The following is a 19543-nucleotide window of genomic DNA, read 5'->3' on the forward strand; positions in this document are numbered from 1 at the left end:
ATTCCATCGCTCACAGTTGCAGTTTACCTATGATAAAAATTGCAGACCTCTACATGCTTTGTAAGTAGGAAAACCTGCAAAATCGGCAGTGTATCAAATACTTGTTCTCCCCACTGTATATACACACATATATATATATATATATATATATATATATATATATATATATATATATATATATATATATATATATATATATATATATATATATATATATATATATATATATATATATATATTAGTGGTGGGCATAGATAATTTTTTTTAATCTAGATTAATCTCACTGTAATCTTGGAATTAATCTAGATTAAAATGGCTTATTTGAATTCTGCCGAAGGCATTCAGAATATGTGTGCTCGTAAGTGATCGTTTGTCTTTTTTGTAGTTTGAATAATAAATAACTTCTGTCCCTTTAAGACCTGACGTGCGCATGGATCCCACTGTTCCTGTGAGCTGGTTACGACTTTGTTTATGTTAAAACTCACCAAGATGGGCATTGCGAAATTTTTTTGTGTATTTGACCAGTAATAAGCTGGAAAAAGGAGCTCATTTTTGCACTTGTATGTCAGAGGCGGCTTTATTACGTTATATGTGTGTGCGCTTCAGATGCGAGCACGAAATCTGCGGGAATTAGTAACGTTATGTGCAACCCCGCGCAAAATCCAGACCGGTCACACCAGTACTAACAAAAGTCCAGCAGAACACCCGTTCGCAATGTTCAGAGGATTAAACTGACTGAATGAGAGGAGGTGTGTGCGTGTCAACTCGCTGTCTGACGGAGACGAGAGCGCAGCTGATATCGATACTGTAGAAAATGAGTATCGTATCGTATCGTTTCAGATATTTCAGTATCGATACATATCGAAATATGGATATTTTTGACAACACTAGTAGCCATACACACAGGTTCGAAGACTCGTTCTCTCGCTCCTACTGTGCAATTCGGCTAGGTATGCATCCGCGCTAAAATATCAAGGTGAAAGTCAACATAGCGTAGTATAGACCCAGCTCCCAACCCAACCCAACTTTGAGAATAGATTAACGGCGATATTTTTTTTATGGCCCGATAAGAGTCTCACGTTAACGCAGCATGTTAATGCTGATAACGGCCCACCACTAATATATATATACAGGTGCTGGTCATATAATTAGAATATCATCAAAAAGTTGATTTATTTCTAGCCTGGTTAAAACCATACCATTCTCAGTAGTAACTGAGTTATGGTCTGGCAAAGCTTCATAGACAAATCATTTCCAAAGGGGCGTCACCAACGGGCGTCGCTCAAATACCTCTGGGCGCAATTGGATAGACCTAAAACTAATCAGAGCGATGAGGGAGATGACGTATGCAGAGCGACGGAGAAACATCTGAGACTCTGGCTGTTTCTCAATATGCGCTCTTGTCTGTACTTGTGTTCTCAAATAGGAAATGTCCCCGGTTTCCATTTCAGAAATCTGGTCACCTTACCTAAACCACATATTAATGTTTAATTATTTTTAAAATGTAAACGAAAAGAGGCATACTTCGTTTTATTATAAATATATAAGATAATCAATGTAGGCCTAACTACGCGTTGCCTGAATCACATTTGTGTGACTAATATGTTTAAGTTTTTTTTTTTTTTATGAAATGAGGCAGTGGTGTTTTATGACATATTTCGTACGCGAACTTCTGACTTGCGTCCGTCACTTACCAAGTTTGACTCCGGAGAACGAACTCCCAAGGACGGGAGGACACTAGTCCGCCTACTATGCGAATGGACAAGCAGCGTTCTTGACAGTATCACTCAGTATATATTTGTATATTTTAGGCTACAATAAAACAAAATAATGATATTTTAAATATTAAACATATTATAGCCACACAAATGTAGTACAGGCAATGCATATTATCTTCAATGCATGTTTAAAACAAAACGAAATATTAAAAAAACCCGGCCTCTTTTCGTTTACTGTCATGATCCTGGTACTCCCCCCCCCCCCCCCTCTGCTGGTCATTCTCTGACTCATGCTTTCCCTCCGGGCACTTGCACACACAAAATCATTCAGATCAGCTGTGTCTCGTTACCTGCTGCTATGCTGATTCACTCCACACCTGTTCCCCTTTCCCCTCTGATTGGTTTTTCTATTTCTAGTCCCTGTCGGTCCTTTGTTCTTTGCCAGATTATTAACTCTGTTTGCAGATGCGTCATCCCGCTAACACCTCCCGTATCTCGTCTTGTCCTGTCTGGTCCACTAGACCATCGTAACTATTTAACCAGTTTTGTGCTTCTGCTCAGTCAGTGGTCTACCCAGCTCACCTGCCGTTAGACACTGTGACCAGGACTCTGTGCACCACTATCTACGGCCGTCAGCCAGACGCCTTTGTTCCCTTCTACGGACCGGTCATCTACCCGGGTCTACAGCCTCTTTGTTAACATTTGTTTGAGAAAGACTTTCTGTTTGACAGCTCAGCGGCCGTATTGCTTATACTCATTAAAGACTGTATTACTTGCCTTCGCCTTTGGGTCCTCTCTCTCTCACCTTCTGACAGAATAATCTGGCCAACCTCATGGACCCAGCGAAGGAGAACCCCTTTCAGTTTGCCCTCGAGATGCAGGGGGCCATGCTGGGCAAGCACGAGGAGGAGCTGAATGCCGCTCGTCACGCCGTGGAGACACTGGCTGTCCAGGTGACCGATCTATCTGTCCAACTGAGTCGCTCCCGGGCTGAGTCGTCTTCTTCAAGGCCTCTCGACGCACAGGAACCCTGCTATGCTGGTGAGCCCACCGAGTGTCGTTCTTTCCTGACTCAATGTGAGGTGGTGTTTTCACTACAGCCCCTGACGTATTCCAAGGATCGCTCCCGGATCACTTATGTGGTCTCTCTCCTGACGGGACGAGCAAGGGAATGGGGAACGGCTGTGTGGAACGCTGAGGCAGTTTGTCTGGGTCAGTACACTCTCTTCATGGAGGAGATGCTTCGAGTGTTTGATCGTTCCGCCTACGGTGCTGAAGCCTCGCGCCTTCTTTCGACTCTCCGCCAGGGAGACAGGTCTGTCGCGGATTTTTCAATTGAGTTTTGCACACTGGCCACCTCTTGTGACTGGAACGAATCTGCACTGGTGGCTCGGTTCCTGGAGGGATTAGGTGCTGACATCAAGGATGAGGTACTCTCTCGGGAGACACCATCCCGTCTCGACTCCCTGATCGACCTGGCTATCCGCGTGGAGAGGCGTTTTGACCTGTGCAGCCGCGCTCGCAAGATGGAGAGATCACTTCTTTCCACTCCTCCGCTCACTTCTGCTCTCCCCACGTGCTCCCACTCTGAGCCTATGCAGTTGGGAGGAATTTGCATCACCGCCGCAGAGCGTCAGCGGCGAATCACGGGTCGTCTCTGCCTGTACTGTGGAGTGGAGGGTCACTTCGTCTCGTCATGTCAAGTAAAAGCCAGCGCTCACCAGTAGAGAGAGGGATACTGGTGAGCGCTTCAGTTCAAGCCCCCTCTTCGCGGTCCCGCACTGCTTTCCCTGTTCACCTCCGCTGGCCGGGTTCGGCCGTCTCGTGTCAGGCTTTGATCGACTCGGGAGCGGAGGGTAATTTCATTGACGAGTCCTGGGCTCTCGACCAGGGCATTCCTCTCATCAACCTAAAGGAGAATACACCTGTTCTTGCCCTTAATGGCAGTGCAATAGCTAATGTCCGCTGTGCAACAGTACCGGTGAGTCTCACCGTCCACGGGCCTGACCCTCCACCCTGCCCCCTGGTCCGCTTCCACTCCACGGGCCTGACCCTCCACCCTGCCCCCTGGTCCTCTTCCACTCCACGGGCCTGACCCTCCACCCTGCCCCCTGGTCCTCTTCCACTCCACGGGCCTGACCCTCCACCCTGCCCCCTGGTCCTCTTCCACTCCACGGGCCTGACCCTCCACCCTGCCCCCTGTTCCTCTTCCACTCCACGGGCCTGACCCTCCACCCTGCCCCTGGTCCTCTTCCACTCCACGGGCCTGACCCTCCACCCTGCCCCTGGTCCTCTTCCACTCCACGGGCCTGACCCTCCACCCTGCCCCCTGGTCCTCTTCCACTCCACGGGCCTGACCCTCCACCCTGCCCCCTGGTCCTCTTCCACTCCACGGCCTGACCCTCCACCCTGCCCCTTGGTCCTCTTCCACTCCACGGGCCTGACCCTCCACCCTGCCCCCTGGTCCTCTTCCACTCCACGGGCCTGACCCTCCACCCTGCCCCCTGGTCCGCCTCCACTCCACGGGCCTGACCCTCCACCCTGCCCCTGGTCCTCTTCCACTCCACAGGCCTGACCCTCCACCCTGCCCCCTGGTCCTCTTCCACTCCACGGGCCTGACCCTCCACCCTGCCCCCTGGTCCTCTTCCACTCCACGGGCCTGACCCTCCACCCTGCCCCCTGGTCCGCTTCCACTCCACGGGCCTGACCCTCCACCCTGCCCCCTGGTCCTCTTCCACTCCACGGGCCTGACCCTCCACCCTGCCCCCTGGTCCTCTTCCACTCTCCACCCTGCCCCCTGGTCCTCTTCCACTCCACGGGCCTGACCCTCCACCCTGCCCCCTGGTCCTCTTCCACTCCACGGGCCTGACCCTCCACCCTGCCCCCTGGTCCTCTTCCACTCCACGGGCCTGACCCTCCACCCTGCCCCCTGGTCCTCTTCCACTCCACGGGCCTGACCCTCCACCCTGCCCCCTGGTCCTCTTCCACTCCACGGGCCTGACCCTCCACCCTGCCCCCTGGTCCTCTTCCACTCCACGGGCCTGACCCTCCACCCTGCCCCCTGGTCCGCTTCCACTCCACGAGCCTGACCCTCCACCCTGCCCCCTGGTCCTCTTCCACTCCACAGGCCTGACCCTCCACCCTGCCCCCTGGTCCTCTTCCACTCCACGGGCCTGACCCTCCACCCTGCCCCCTGGTCCTCTTCCACTCTCCACCCTGCCCCCTGGTCTGCTTCCACTCCACAGGCCTGACCCTCCACCCTGCCCCCTGGTCCTCTTCCACTCCACAGGCCTGACCCTCCACCCTGCCCCCTGGTCCTCTTCCACTCCACGGGCCTGACCCTCCACCCTGCCCCCTGGTCCGCCTCCACTCCACAGGCCTGACCCTCCACCCTGCCCCCTGGTCCGCCTCCACATGCCTCCTTCCTTCCTAAGCCGCTCCTTAGGAGGAGGCTATGTCTCGATGATTGTTTACGGCTGTGTCTCACCACCTCACCCTATATAAGCCTAGTTATCAATCTTTTATTGCGAAGTCTTGTCTAGTGTAACAGTGCAATTCTGAGCATTCTCCTGGTTTCCTGTATCTTGTTTTTTTTATCTTTTGCCTGGTTTTCTTGGTTTGCTCTGTTTTTGACTGTGACCCTGTTATTGTTTTGCAATGGTTACCTGGCGTTTGACCTTTTGCCTGTTTTTTTTGTGAACTGTCTTTTTATTGCGTAGTCAGTTCAATATGAAGAAAATACAGCATATTACATAATAGCCATCACCCACATCCCCACCCACCCACGGTAGACTTATATTGTACTGCGGAATTACAAGACATTGCAGTGGAAAAAGTAAAATACCTGATCATCAGATAGATAGAAAATACATAGATACAAAATAAACTGTACATTAGAAAGAAGAAACAAAAGATTTGACAATATCAAAGGTAGCTTTCCAGGTCTTCAAAGTCTTTGTCTTTGCTCCATGAATACGAGCTGTTGACAGTTCCAAAGAAATAATATCCAGCAAAGATAGGCCCCATACACGCCTGCACATCGTGGAGGAATCCAGCGACTGACTAACATTTTCTTTGCAGCAGTGAGAGCAGCTAAAAGCAAGTTCCTCTGTTGTGAAGACAATGCCAGATCAGAGAAGTTATTTAAGAAGAAGAGTTCTGGAGTCAAGACTATATCCTTATCTTACAGGAATGATATGTCATGAGCAAGCTGAGTCCAGAAGGGAAAAAGTGCAGGGTAATTAAAAAAAAAATGTAAATATGAACCAAGAACCCTCTGCCTTTTGCCTGTTTTTGACTATAATTGTGGATTACCCTTTCAATAAAACTGCATTTGGATCCTCAACCCAGAGTCCTGCACGGGTCCGATTTTGAAAACCCGCACCCGCCCGTACCCGCAGTGCTTAAACCCGCATCCGACCCGTTTTCCGACAACAGCACCAATTAAAATCCGCACCCGACCCGACCCGCTTAAAATAGAACCGACACCCGACCCGCAATAAAATCAGTTTAGCATATCACATTATTGACACACTTACAAAAATGTTTATTGCCAGCATACAGAAGTTATTACACGACCATTAACACAAGGACAACTTCTGCCGGGAGCTTAACGTGGCTTAATGTACTGTTATTAAGAGACCAAACTCAGTAAACATAATACTAATAACTATGTACAAAAAATCAGATGAGCCCAGAATATGAACGCAACGCGTATAATTACACGTTAAACGTTTTCCTACCATAGAAAACCATTATAAAAAAACACGTAACGTGGCTTAATGTAGGCCTACTAAGACAGTGTTATTAAGAGACCAAACTCAGGAAATATAACACAAATACTGTTCGATAGAACTGCTTGTGCTTGGTTTGTTACCACAGTTATCTGCGTGCTTCCTCAGCGATGAAGTTCCACATTTGCGGCTATCTTTTCTTAAACTCCTCATGATTCATCTTGATGGCTGCAGTGCAGGCAGCGCGCGCGCGGTTGTGATTCTTCTGTGAGGGCGCGCGCGCTGCGCGGCCACAGATTAACTGATATGGATTTGAAATTATTTTATCAACTTGGAATACAGGCAAGGCATATTTTTGTATTTTTAGGAACACATCTACAATATACATGCATATATTGTTTATATATAGGCCTATATTCGTTTGCACGTGTTTCTCCCTTGTCCGACACAGTAGGATGTTTTTCACCCGTTTCAGCAATATTCGCGGGTCACCCGTCGGGTACCCGCGTGCAGGACTCTGCCTCAGCCATTGTGTCTCAAAGCAATTGTTTTTTTTTTTACCAAGTACCACCTCAGAAAATATTTGGCTCTCCAAGTATCACCATAATGACCAACATTAAAATACAGCAGCGGACAGGCCTAACTATTCAGCTACAGCGCTGCACAGTTCAAAAACAGGCAGTTTATTCCTAAGAATATTTATTGTTATCAGCCAATTAAACATTGTAAACACACAGTTTGTACATCAACACTGCACTGTGTTTACATACAGGTAAATACAATCATTAAATAATGATTAAAATGTGTTAAATGTGTAAAACTTAAATAAAAAATAAAAAGATTAAATTAAGATGTAATGTGTTTTAACATGAATTAATGTAGTACCACACTTAGAGAACCCCTGGACTAGCATGAGGTGTTCCTCCTATCTGCTCTGCTATAAACATCTCGGGTGAAACGGCACACAAAAGCGGAAATACAATGAATGTGAAACCGGAAGCCGCTGGCGCCGCGGTCACGCGCGCTCCAACCCGACAGGAGGCGCGAAAGAACAAACTCAGAGTCAGTCGGTCCTCCTGACACGCGCGAGACCGGCTTCACTCGAAAGTTTGACGGGTTTATATGACGGTGTTTAATGATGGATCCGCGGATCAAACGGCCGAGAGTAGACGGCGAGTGCGCTGCCGACGGGAAGCCGGAGTGTGACGGAGAGTTCTGGCGCTGGGGCGTCGAGGAGACGCTCGCCTATCTGCGGAGAGAAGGACAAGAGCAATGGCAGCAGACATTCAGAGGTAACACTGATCTCACACACACACACACACACACACACACACACACACACACACTCACACTCACACTCACACTCACACTCATCAACTGCTCTCTCACACACACACACACACACACACACACACACACACACACACACACACACACACACACACACACACACACACACACACACACACACACACACACTCATCAACTACACACACACACACACACACACTCATCAACTACACACACACACACACACACACTCATCAACTACACACACACACACACACACACACACACACTCATCAACTACACACACACACACACACACACACACTCATCAACTACACACACACACACACACTCATCAACTACACACACACACACACACACACACACACACATCAACTACACACACACACACACACACTCATCAACTGCTGTCACACACACACACACACACACACACACACACACACACACACACACACACACACATCAACTACACACACACACACACACACTCATCAACTGCTGTCACACACACACACACACACACACACACACACACATCAACTGCTGTCACACACACACACACACACACACACACACACACACACACACACTCATCAACTGATCACACACACACACACACACACACACACACACACACACACACACACACACACACACACACACTCATCAACTGATCACACACACACACACACACACACACACACACACACACACACACACACACACACACACACACACACACACACTCATCAACTGATCACACACACACACACACACACACACACACACACACTCATCAACTGATCACACACACACACACACACACACACTTGTTACAGCACTTGCATACTGTAGCCTCTGACTGTTGTAGTTGCTTCTATTGCTCTCATTTGTAAGTCGCTTTGGATAAAAGCGTCTGCTAAATGACTAAATGTAAATGTAATGTAAATGAATGCCAGTATTGAACTCTTTGCTCAACTTGGTAATATATAGTGGGATATGATGGGATATGATGAGATATGATGGGATCTACAGAGCCACAGATTTCCGCACACACGGTACATGATGAGGATGGGCTGCAACCTATTGTCTCTTATCAATACTTCATCATATATGAACCAAATGATATCCGCATTTGTCAATATTAGAGGAAAAGGGTTTGATTGATGTGCTTTGTTTCACAGACCATGGCATAACCGGGCCAGGACTGCCATACCTCACCGAGCTGCTTCTGGAGAAGATGGGCATTTCGTAAGTGTTGCCGGAATCATTTATTCATTACACTAAAACCGAGATCATTTGAGCGCAGTGTTGTGCCACAATCTGACCCTGTCTGATCTATGAGCTGTTGATTTCCAGTGCATGTTTGCTGCGGTTGAGCTTTAATGTCAGTAATGATGTCTTTCCTCATTTAGCCCTCTGGGATCACGCCTGCACATCCTCCACTGCCTTCAGAAACTCTGGCAGATCTCAAACGAACCCATGAAGGTATGCCAAAGCTTTCACTAACATTAGCTGCTGCTGCTGCTTCGAATGCTGTTTCCAGAGCTGTTTGTGTCCCAGGTCTTCAACGACCCCATCCATGGCCATATCGAGCTGCATCCGCTGCTGGTCCAGTTCATAGACACGCCTCAGTTCCAGAGGCTGCGCCACATCAAGCAGCTGGGCGGAGCTTACCTGGTCTTCCCTGGGGCTTCTCACAACCGCTTCGAGCATTCAATCGGGTCAGTGTGTTCCTGCGTTTGACTGGACCAGGAAATGTTAGACCATGGAAAGTTCTTTCAGAGTTGCTGCAAGAATTGGCATTTCAATGAAAGATTGCATGTTTTATACAGAGTAGGGATGCACGATATTATCGGCACGACATCGGAATCGGCCGATAAACGCTTACAATATAAAAATCAGCATCGGCCGACATGAAAAAATTATGCCGATATGCCTTGCCGATATGATAATGTGTTGATATGCGCCTGTGCTATAGCGATAAGATCATGTCAGACGTGTGCTCATTCTTGAAGTGAAAATAAGCAAATGCATTGCATATGGTGATTTATATTCACATCATTAATCGACATCAATATATTGAATTTGTGAATCAACCGGATTGCCAGGTTTTCACAACAAAACTAGCCCAAAATAAGCACAATGGCGTCTCTCCAGTCTGTAGCGCGCGCAGCAGCTGAAGCTCCTCCAGGTCCTAGTGCCCGACCGGGAGAATGTCATATAGCCTATTTAAGTGGAGGCGCTGTTGTTGCAGTAATAAAATGAGAAGTAGAATACACAAATAAATTGTAAAAAACTTGTAAATTAAATACTTTTATATACAGTTTATTAATCTGTAATAAAATTGTATGAAATGGATGATAAAAAAATAATCCAAGAAGCACTAAAATAATTGTATATTTTTTTTATCTGAAGCTAAAGACAGCATCAGCTGATGCACAAGCATTACATCCAAAAATACAATATTTAGGTTACAACTGCATCTGTCTGGGGTGAAAAATCACTATTTTCTCTAAAAATAACAATAATAAAGTCACTCTTATTATAAAAATAACTTTATTAACATTTATTTATCTTTAACAAGTATACTTTTAGTAAGGAGACATCAGAAATCTGAAGCCAGAATGAAAAAAAAATGTTTTTGCTCAAAATGGTTGTTTCCAAACAAAATAAAAGTATATCGGTATCAATATCGGCATCGGCCAAAATTAGTTTAAAAATATCGGATATCGGCAAAAAGCCAATATGGTGCATCCCTAATGCAGAGTTGTTTGTGACGTGTTTGTGCGCTGCTGTGTTTGCTGCAGGGTGGGATATCTGGCAGGATGTCTCGTCAAGGCTCTGAGGGAAAGACAGCCGGAGCTCTTCATAACCCAGCAGGATATGCTCTGTGTTCAGATCGCTGGCCTGTGCCATGACCTGGGTGAGGGACAAACCTGTGCAGATATTAAATACAATCCCATGATGGACAATTCACAACATACGCACACGTCGAGTGACTCGTGTTCATTATAATCAGATGATGAAATGATTGATTTACAGGAGAAATGTTAATAGTCAGGATATTAATTGATGGCTGACGCCAGAAGGAGTTTTCACATCTCATCCATTGTAATTTTGGCTTTTATTTACAAAATGTGACCATAAACTCGGAACAATTCCAGTGACTGAGATTTTTTAGGATTCGAATTGGGTTTCCCAAGTCATACACCGATCAGGCATAACATTATGACAGGTGAATAACACTGATGATCTCTTCATCATGGCTCCTGTTAGTGGGTGGGATATATTAGGCAGCAACTGAACATTTTGTCCTTAAAGTTGATGCGTTAGAAGCAGAAAAAATGGGCAAGCGTAAGGATTTGAGCGAGTTTGACAAGGGCCAGATTGTGACGGCTAGAAGACTGGGTCAGAGCATCTCTTTTCATTTTGATCTACAATCGTCTCTACTTTTTCATCATGAGATAAAATATTCAGCTGTTCAAAATATTCAGAATGAGTTGCCGCTGTTGCTCAAGTACTCAAGCTCACATGTTTCCAGAGCGCTCAATACTTCTAGCGCTGTGTCTAAGTTACACAACAGCTTCACTTTACAGGTGTTTGCAGCTATTTTTGGTAAACAGTACAGCATAGTGTGCATTGATTATTGTGTCAGCCACATTTACAGTAGCATTTTATTATGGAGAGGTAGAGATGCAACATTGTTAACATTAATGTTCATATTTTTTCTTGTATTTAGCCCTCTAATTAGTCACACTTATACTCATTGGTGGTCAAATGTGACCATACACCTTAACTATTTTTAAAATAAATAGCCTATATTTTAGTTCAATAATATTTATTGAATATTTTAAGGAGATCTTTTGGTACTAAATACTATTTGTGCAATACTTATGGTCCATTAATGATCACTTAAAACATTTGTCTTCCAATATTTGTATTATTTATATTACAATTAGTGTATTAATTAAGGTTAAAATAGAGCATTCCAATGCAAAGAGGCAAATTAGAGTCATTTTGTGGCTGGAAAAAGAAAAATATTCACTTGTAATGCCATTACCCACTATAGGTGCCTGTAAGGCTCTTGAATAAATATACATGTAGTCTAGTTGCTCAAAAAAAGTATTGCAGATCATAACTGCTTACTTACTTATTTGTGAAATTTTAAAATGTTAATAATAGTGAATAGTAAAGAATGCAAGCTAATATAACTTAACCCCTCAAAAAGTTTAAAATAGTGCTAAAAGGCAAACTTATTTTTCCTTATGTACAGTAGGCTATATACATATAAATTCATACTGAATCAAGATCAAAATCAATATTTGTTCCCATCGTCTCATAAGCTAATGCTGATTTTAGGCAAACATTTTTCAAGATTATTTTTAACAAAAAATTATATGTGAATGACTAAATATGACTAAAACTAACAAGGACATTTGGCACAAGACTAAGACTAAATTAAAAATAGGTGACAAAATGAACACTATATGGGAAGAAGGCGAGCCGGCCGAGGCAGTGATGCTTTGGGCAATGTTCTGCTGGGAAACCTTGGGTCCTCCATCATGTGGATGTGACTTTGACATGCACCACCTACCTCAGCATTGTTGAGCCCATGTCCAGCCGCTCATGGAGACGGTGTTCCCTGTGGCTGTGGCTCTTTCAGCAGATAATGCGCCGCCACAAAGCACAAATGCTTCAGGAATGGTTTTACGGAGCACAACAACGAGTTTGAGGTGTTGACTTGGCCTCCAAATTCCCCAGATCTCAATCCAATCGAGCATCTGTGGGATGAGCTGAACAAACAAGTCCGATCCATGGAGGCCCCACCTCGGAACTTACAGGACTTAAAGGATCTGCTGCTAACATCTTGGTCCAGATACCACAGCACACCTTCAGGGCTCTAGTGCAGTCCATGCCTCGATGGGTCAGGGGTGCTTTGGCAGCAAAAGGGGGACTAACACAATATTAGGTCATAATGTTATGCCTGATTGGTGTATATGTCGATCTAAGAGCACACACACTAATGGTTTTGCATCATCATTCTCTAAATCCCCTTTTGTGTGTTGTCCAGGTCATGGCCCGTTTTCTCATATGTTTGATGGCATGTTCATCCCTAAGGTCCGGCCTGGTCAGAAGTGGAAGGTGAGTGTGGAGAAACGTCCCCAGTGTCAGAGCGTGCTTGAGAACCGCAGGGTTTCGGACAGCTTCAGCTTCTAATGGCGGACCCGCTGGGTGGAATCAGCTTTGGCCAAAACTGGCAAACTAACTTTCAGAAGACCAATAAAAATAGAAACTCTGTTTCTGGCAAAATTGTATACTTGGTCTCGAGTCTCAAAGAGTCTTTATTAGTTTGTTGGTATTTGGCCCAAATGTACTTTGATAACCCTTCAGCTGATTTAGAGTGAGGTGAGCGACGGCTTCATGTGTGGAGGGTGTAGCATTCAGATCTCATACTACTAACTGACAGATGGAGGTTCAGATGGAGGTTCTTCATGTGTGGAGGGTGTAGCATTCAGATCTCATACTACTAACTGACAGATGGAGGTTCAGATGGAGGTTCTTCATGTGTGGAGGGTGTAGCATTCAGATCTCATACTACTAACTGACAGATGGAGGTTCTTCATGTGTGGAGGGTGTAGCATTCAGATCTCATACTACTAACTGACAGATGGAGGTTCTTCATGTGTGGAGGGTGTAGCATTCAGATCTCATACTACTAACTGACAGATGGAGGTTCTTCATGTGTGGAGGGTGTAGCATTCAGATCTCATACTACTAACTGACAGATGGAGGTTCTTCATGTGTGGAGGGTGTAGCATTCAGATCTCACACTACTAACTGACAGATGGAGGTTCAGATGGAGGTTCTTCATGTGTGGAGGGTGTAGCATTCAGATCTCATACTACTAACTGACAGATGGAGGTTCTTCATGTGTGGAGGGTGTAGCATTCAGATCTCACACTACTAACTGACAGATGGAGGTTCAGATGGAGGTTCTTCATGTGTGGAGGGTGTAGCATTCAGATCTCATACTACTAACTGACAGATGGAGGTTCAGATGGAGGTTCTTCATGTGTGGAGGGTGTAGCATTCAGATCTCATACTACTAACTGACAGATGGAGGTTCAGATGGAGGTTCTTCATGTGTGGAGGGTGTAGCATTCAGATCTCATACTACTAACTGACAGATGGAGGTTCTTCATGTGTGGAGGGTGTAGCATTCAGATCTCATACTACTAACTGACAGATGGAGGTTCTTCATGTGTGGAGGGTGTAGCATTCAGATCTCATACTACTAACTGACAGATGGAGGTTCAGATGGAGGTTCTTCATGTGTGGAGGGTGTAGCATTCAGATCTCATACTACTAACTGACAGATGGAGGTTCAGATGGAGGTTCTTCATGTGTGGAGGGTGTAGCATTCAGATCTCATACTACTAACTGACAGATGGAGGTTCAGATGGAGGTTCTTCATGTGTGGAGGGTGTAGCATTCAGATCTCATACTACTAACTGACAGATGGAGGTTCAGATGGAGGTTCTTCATGTGTGGAGGGTGTAGCATTCAGATCTCATACTACTAACTGACAGATGGAGGTTCAGATGGAGGTTCTTCATGTGTGGAGGGTGTAGCATTCAGATCTCATACTACTAACTGACAGATGGAGGTTCAGATGGAGGTTCTTCATGTGTGGAGGGTGTAGCATTCAGATCTCATACTACTAACTGACAGATGGAGGTTCAGATGGAGGTTCTTCATGTGTGGAGGGTGTAGCATTCAGATCTCATACTACTAACTGACAGATGGAGGTTCAGATGGAGGTTCTTCATGTGTGGAGGGTGTAGCATTCAGATCTCATACTACTAACTGACAGATGGAGGTTCTTCATGTGTGGAGGGTGTAGCATTCAGATCTCATACTACTAACTGACAGATGGAGGTTCTTCATGTGTGGAGGGTGTAGCATTCAGATCTCATACTACTAACTGACAGATGGAGGTTCTTCATGTGTGGAGGGTGTAGCATTCAGATCTCATACTACTAACTGACAGATGGAGGTTCAGATGGAGGTTCTTCATGTGTGGAGGGTGTAGCATTCAGATCTCATACTACTAACTGACAGATGGAGGTTCAGATGGAGGTTCTTCATGTGTGGAGGGTGTAGCATTCAGATCTCATACTACTAACTGACAGATGGAGGTTCTTCATGTGTGGAGGGTGTAGCATTCAGATCTCATACTACTAACTGACAGATGGAGGTTCAGATGGAGGTTCTTCATGTGTGGAGGGTGTAGCGTTCAGATCTCATACTACTAACTGACAGATGGAGGTTCAGATGGAGGTTCTTCATGTGTGGAGGGTGTAGCATTCAGATCTCATACTACTAACTGACAGATGGAGGTTCAGATGGAGGTTCTTCATGTGTGGAGGGTGTAGCATTCAGATCTCATACTACTAACTGACAGATGGAGGTTCTTCATGTGTGGAGGGTGTAGCATTCAGATCTCATACTACTAACTGACAGAGAGAGGTTCAGATGGAGGTTCAGATGGAGGTTCTTCATGTGTGGAGGGTGTAGCATTCAGATCTCATACTACTAACTGACAGATGGAGGTTCAGATGGAGGTTCTTCATGTGTGGGGGGTGTAGCATTCAGATCTCATACTACTAACTGACAGATGGAGGTTCAGATGGAGGTTGATGGATGTTCAGATGGATGTTCAGATGGAGGTTTATGGATGTTCAGATGGAGGTTGATGGATGTTCAGATGGAGGTTGATGGATGTTCAGATGGATGTTCATGGCTGTTCAGATGGAGGTTGATGGATGTTCAGATGGAGGTTGATGGATGTTCAGATGGAGGTTGATGGATGTTCAGATGGATGTTCAGATGGAGGTTGATGGATGTTCAGATGGATGTTCAGATGGATGTTCAGATGGAGGTTGATGGATGTTCAGATGGAGGTTGATGGAGGTTCAGATGGAGGTTCTTCATGTGTGGAGGGTGTAGCATTCAGATCTCATACTACTAACTGACAGATGGAGGTTGATGGAGGTTCAGATGGAGGTTCTTCATGTGTGGAGGGTGTAGCATTCAGATCTCATACTACTAACTGACAGATGGAGGTTCAGATGGAGGTTCAGATGGAGGTTCTTCATGTGTGGAGGGTGTAGCATTCAGATCTCATACTACTAACTGACAGATGGAGGTTCAGATGGAGGTTCTTCATGTGTGGAGGGTGTAGCATTCAGATCTCATACTACTGTTAGTAGTAGTATGGATCCGGATCCGGGCCGTATCCAGTTCAGATGGTGGACCTGCGCCCAGAGAAGACCAACACATGACCCTGAAGTGTCTGCAGAGACCGTGATTAGACTCCCCCTGCAACTGCCTCATCGACACGGCATCTCAATAAACCCGTCTCCTGCGTGTTGACTCGGATTGTTCGAATATTACAATTAAATAATACTTAAATCGATATGTCATCCTCAATAAACCCGTCTCCTGCGTGTTGCCTCCGATCCTTCGAATATTGCACTTTAATAATTATTTATTCAACATCATCCTCAATAAACCCGTCTCCAGCATGTTGCCCCCGGTCCCTCGAATATTCTGATCTATTATGACCTCTGAGCTGTAAAGCTGCCAGAATAATAATAATAATAATAATACGCTGTTTGTTAATTGGCCAGAGGAGAACTGGCACCCCGACTGAGCCTGGTTTCTCCCAAGGTTTATTTTTCTCCATTAGGTCACCTAATGGGGTTTTGGTTTCCTTGCCACTGTTGCCTCTGGCTTGGCGTGCTCAGTTGGGGGACATTATTATTTAGATTTATTTCGATTTTTAGTTGAAAAATTTAAACTAAATTAACCATTTAAACTAAATTACTGATCGAATTATTGATCTAACGCCCACACTGTCACTGTATGATACTTGAAATGTTTCCAGAATGGCTATACAGCTGATTGGAATTATGCTGCATTATTTTCCTGTTTAACACTGTAAAGCTGCTTTGAAACAATCTACATTGTTAAAAGCGCTATATAAATAAAGTTGACTTGACTTGACTACTAACTGACAGATGGAGGTTCTTCATGTGTGGAGGGTGTAGCATTCAGATCTCATACTACTAACTGACAGATGGAGGTTCTTCATGTGTGGAGGGTGTAGCATTCAGATCTCATACTACTAACTGACAGATGGAGGTTCTTCATGTGTGGAGGGTGTAGCATTCAGATCTCATACTACTAACTGACAGATGGAGGTTCAGATGGAGGTTCTTCATGTGTGGAGGGTGTAGCATTCAGATCTCATACTACTAACTGACAGATGGAGGTTCAGATGGAGGTTCTTCATGTGTGGAGGGTGTAGCATTCAGATCTCATACTACTAACTGACAGATGGAGGTTCTTCATGTGTGGAGGGTGTAGCATTCAGATCTCATACTACTAACTGACAGATGGAGGTTCAGATGGAGGTTCAGATGGAGGTTCTTCATGTGTGGAGGGTGTAGCATTCAGATCTCATACTACTAACTGACCGATGGAGGTTCAGATGGAGGTTCTTCATGTGTGGAGGGTGTAGCATTCAGATCTCATACTACTAACTGACAGATGGAGGTTCAGATGGAGGTTCTTCATGTGTGGAGGGTGTAGCATTCAGATCTCATACTACTAACTGACAGATGGAGGTTCTTCATGTGTGGAGGGTGTAGCATTCAGATCTCATACTACTAACTGACAGATGGAGGTTCAGATGGAGGTTCAGATGGAGGTTCTTCATGTGTGGAGGGTGTAGCATTCAGATCTCATACTACTAACTGACAGATGGAGGTTCAGATGGAGGTTCTTCATGTGTGGAGGGTGTAGCATTCAGATCTCATACTACTAACTGACAGATGGAGGTTCAGATGGAGGTTGATGGATGTTCAGATGGATGTTCAGATGGATGTTCATGGATGTTCAGATGGAGGTTGATGGATGTTCAGATGGAGGTTGATGGATGTTCAGATGGAGGTTGATGGATTTTCAGATGGATGTTCAGATGGATGTTCAGATGGATGTTCAGATGGATGTTCAGATGGATGTTCAGATGGAGGTTGATGGATGTTCAGATGGAGGTTGATGGAGGTTCAGATGGAGGTTCTTCATGTGTGGAGGGTGTAGCATTCAGATCTCATACTACTAACTGACAGATGGAGGTTGATGGAGGTTCAGATGGAGGTTCTTCATGTGTGGAGGGTGTAGCATTCAGATCTCATACTACTAACTGACAGATGGAGGTTCAGATGGAGGTTCAGATGGAGGTTCTTCATGTGTGGAGGGTGTAGCATTCAGATCTCATACTACTAACTGACAGATGGAGGTTCAGATGGAGGTTCTTCATGTGTGGAGGGTGTAGCATTCAGATCTCATACTACTAACTGACAGATGGAGGTTCAGATGGAGGTTCTTCATGTGTGGAGGGTGTAGCATTCAGATCTCATACTACTAACTGACAGATGGAGGTTCTTCATGTGTGGAGGGTGTAGCATTCAGATCTCATACTACTAACTGACAGATGGAGGTTCTTCATGTGTGGAGGGTGTAGCATTCAGATCTCATACTACTAACTGACAGATGGAGGTTCAGATGGAGGTTCTTCATGTGTGGAGGGTGTAGCATTCAGATCTCATACTACTAACTGACAGATGGAGGTTCTTCATGTGTGGAGGGTGTAGCATTCAGATCTCATACTACTAACTGACAGATGGAGGTTCTTCATGTGTGGAGGGTGTAGCATTCAGATCTCATACTACTAACTGACAGATGGAGGTTCTTCATGTGTGGAGGGTGTAGCATTCAGATCTCATACTACTAACTGACAGATGGAGGTTCTTCATGTGTGGAGGGTGTAGCATTCAGATCTCATACTACTAACTGACAGATGGAGGTTCTTCATGTGTGGAGGGTGTAGCATTCAGATCTCATACTACTAACTGACAGATGGAGGTTCAGATGGAGGTTCTTCATGTGTGGAGGGTGTAGCATTCAGATCTCATACTACTAACTGACAGATGGAGGTTCAGATGGAGGTTCTTCATGTGTGGAGGGTGTAGCATTCAGATCTCATACTACTAACTGACAGATGGAGGTTCTTCATGTGTGGAGGGTGTAGCATTCAGATCTCATACTACTAACTGACAGATGGAGGTTCAGATGGAGGTTCAGATGGAGGTTCTTCATGTGTGGAGGGTGTAGCATTCAGATCTCATACTTATAACTGACCGATGGAGGTTCAGATGGAGGTTCTTCATGTGTGGAGGGTGTAGCATTCAGATCTCATACTACTAACTGACAGATGGAGGTTCAGATGGAGGTTCTTCATGTGTGGAGGGTGTAGCATTCAGATCTCATACTACTAACTGACAGATGGAGGTTCTTCATGTGTGGAGGGTGTAGCATTCAGATCTCATACTACTAACTGACAGATGGAGGTTCAGATGGAGGTTCAGATGGAGGTTCTTCATGTGTGGAGGGTGTAGCATTCAGATCTCATACTACTAACTGACAGATGGAGGTTCAGATGGAGGTTCTTCATGTGTGGAGGGTGTAGCATTCAGATCTCATACTACTAACTGACAGATGGATGTTCAGATGGAGGTTGATGGATGTTCAGATGGATGTTCAGATGGATGTTCATGGATGTTCAGATGGAGGTTGATGGATGTTCAGATGGAGGTTGATGGATGTTCAGATGGAGGTTGATGGATGTTCAGATGGATGTTCAGATGG

The 19543-nt window shown here is 45.2% G+C and overlaps 1 protein-coding gene across 1 annotated transcript in view; it reads left to right on the forward strand.

The window, feature by feature from the left end:
* The first annotated feature begins 7588 nt into the window (after positions 1-7588).
* LOC307117960 (deoxynucleoside triphosphate triphosphohydrolase SAMHD1-like) overlaps positions 7589-19543 on the forward strand; it is a 32870-nt gene continuing 20915 nt past the window's right edge. The window contains exons 1-6 of the mRNA XM_079803245.1: positions 7589-7743; positions 8950-9016; positions 9181-9253; positions 9329-9489; positions 10576-10691; positions 12840-12910. Coding sequence (XP_079659371.1) covers positions 7590-7743; positions 8950-9016; positions 9181-9253; positions 9329-9489; positions 10576-10691; positions 12840-12910 — 642 coding nt within the window. The 5' untranslated portion in view covers position 7589. The remainder of the gene's footprint in view (positions 7744-8949; positions 9017-9180; positions 9254-9328; positions 9490-10575; positions 10692-12839; positions 12911-19543) is intronic.

Source organism: Gobio gobio (genome assembly GCF_949357685.1).
Source record: "Gobio gobio genome assembly, chromosome: 21".
Classification (NCBI taxonomy): Eukaryota; Metazoa; Chordata; class Actinopteri; order Cypriniformes; family Gobionidae; genus Gobio; species Gobio gobio.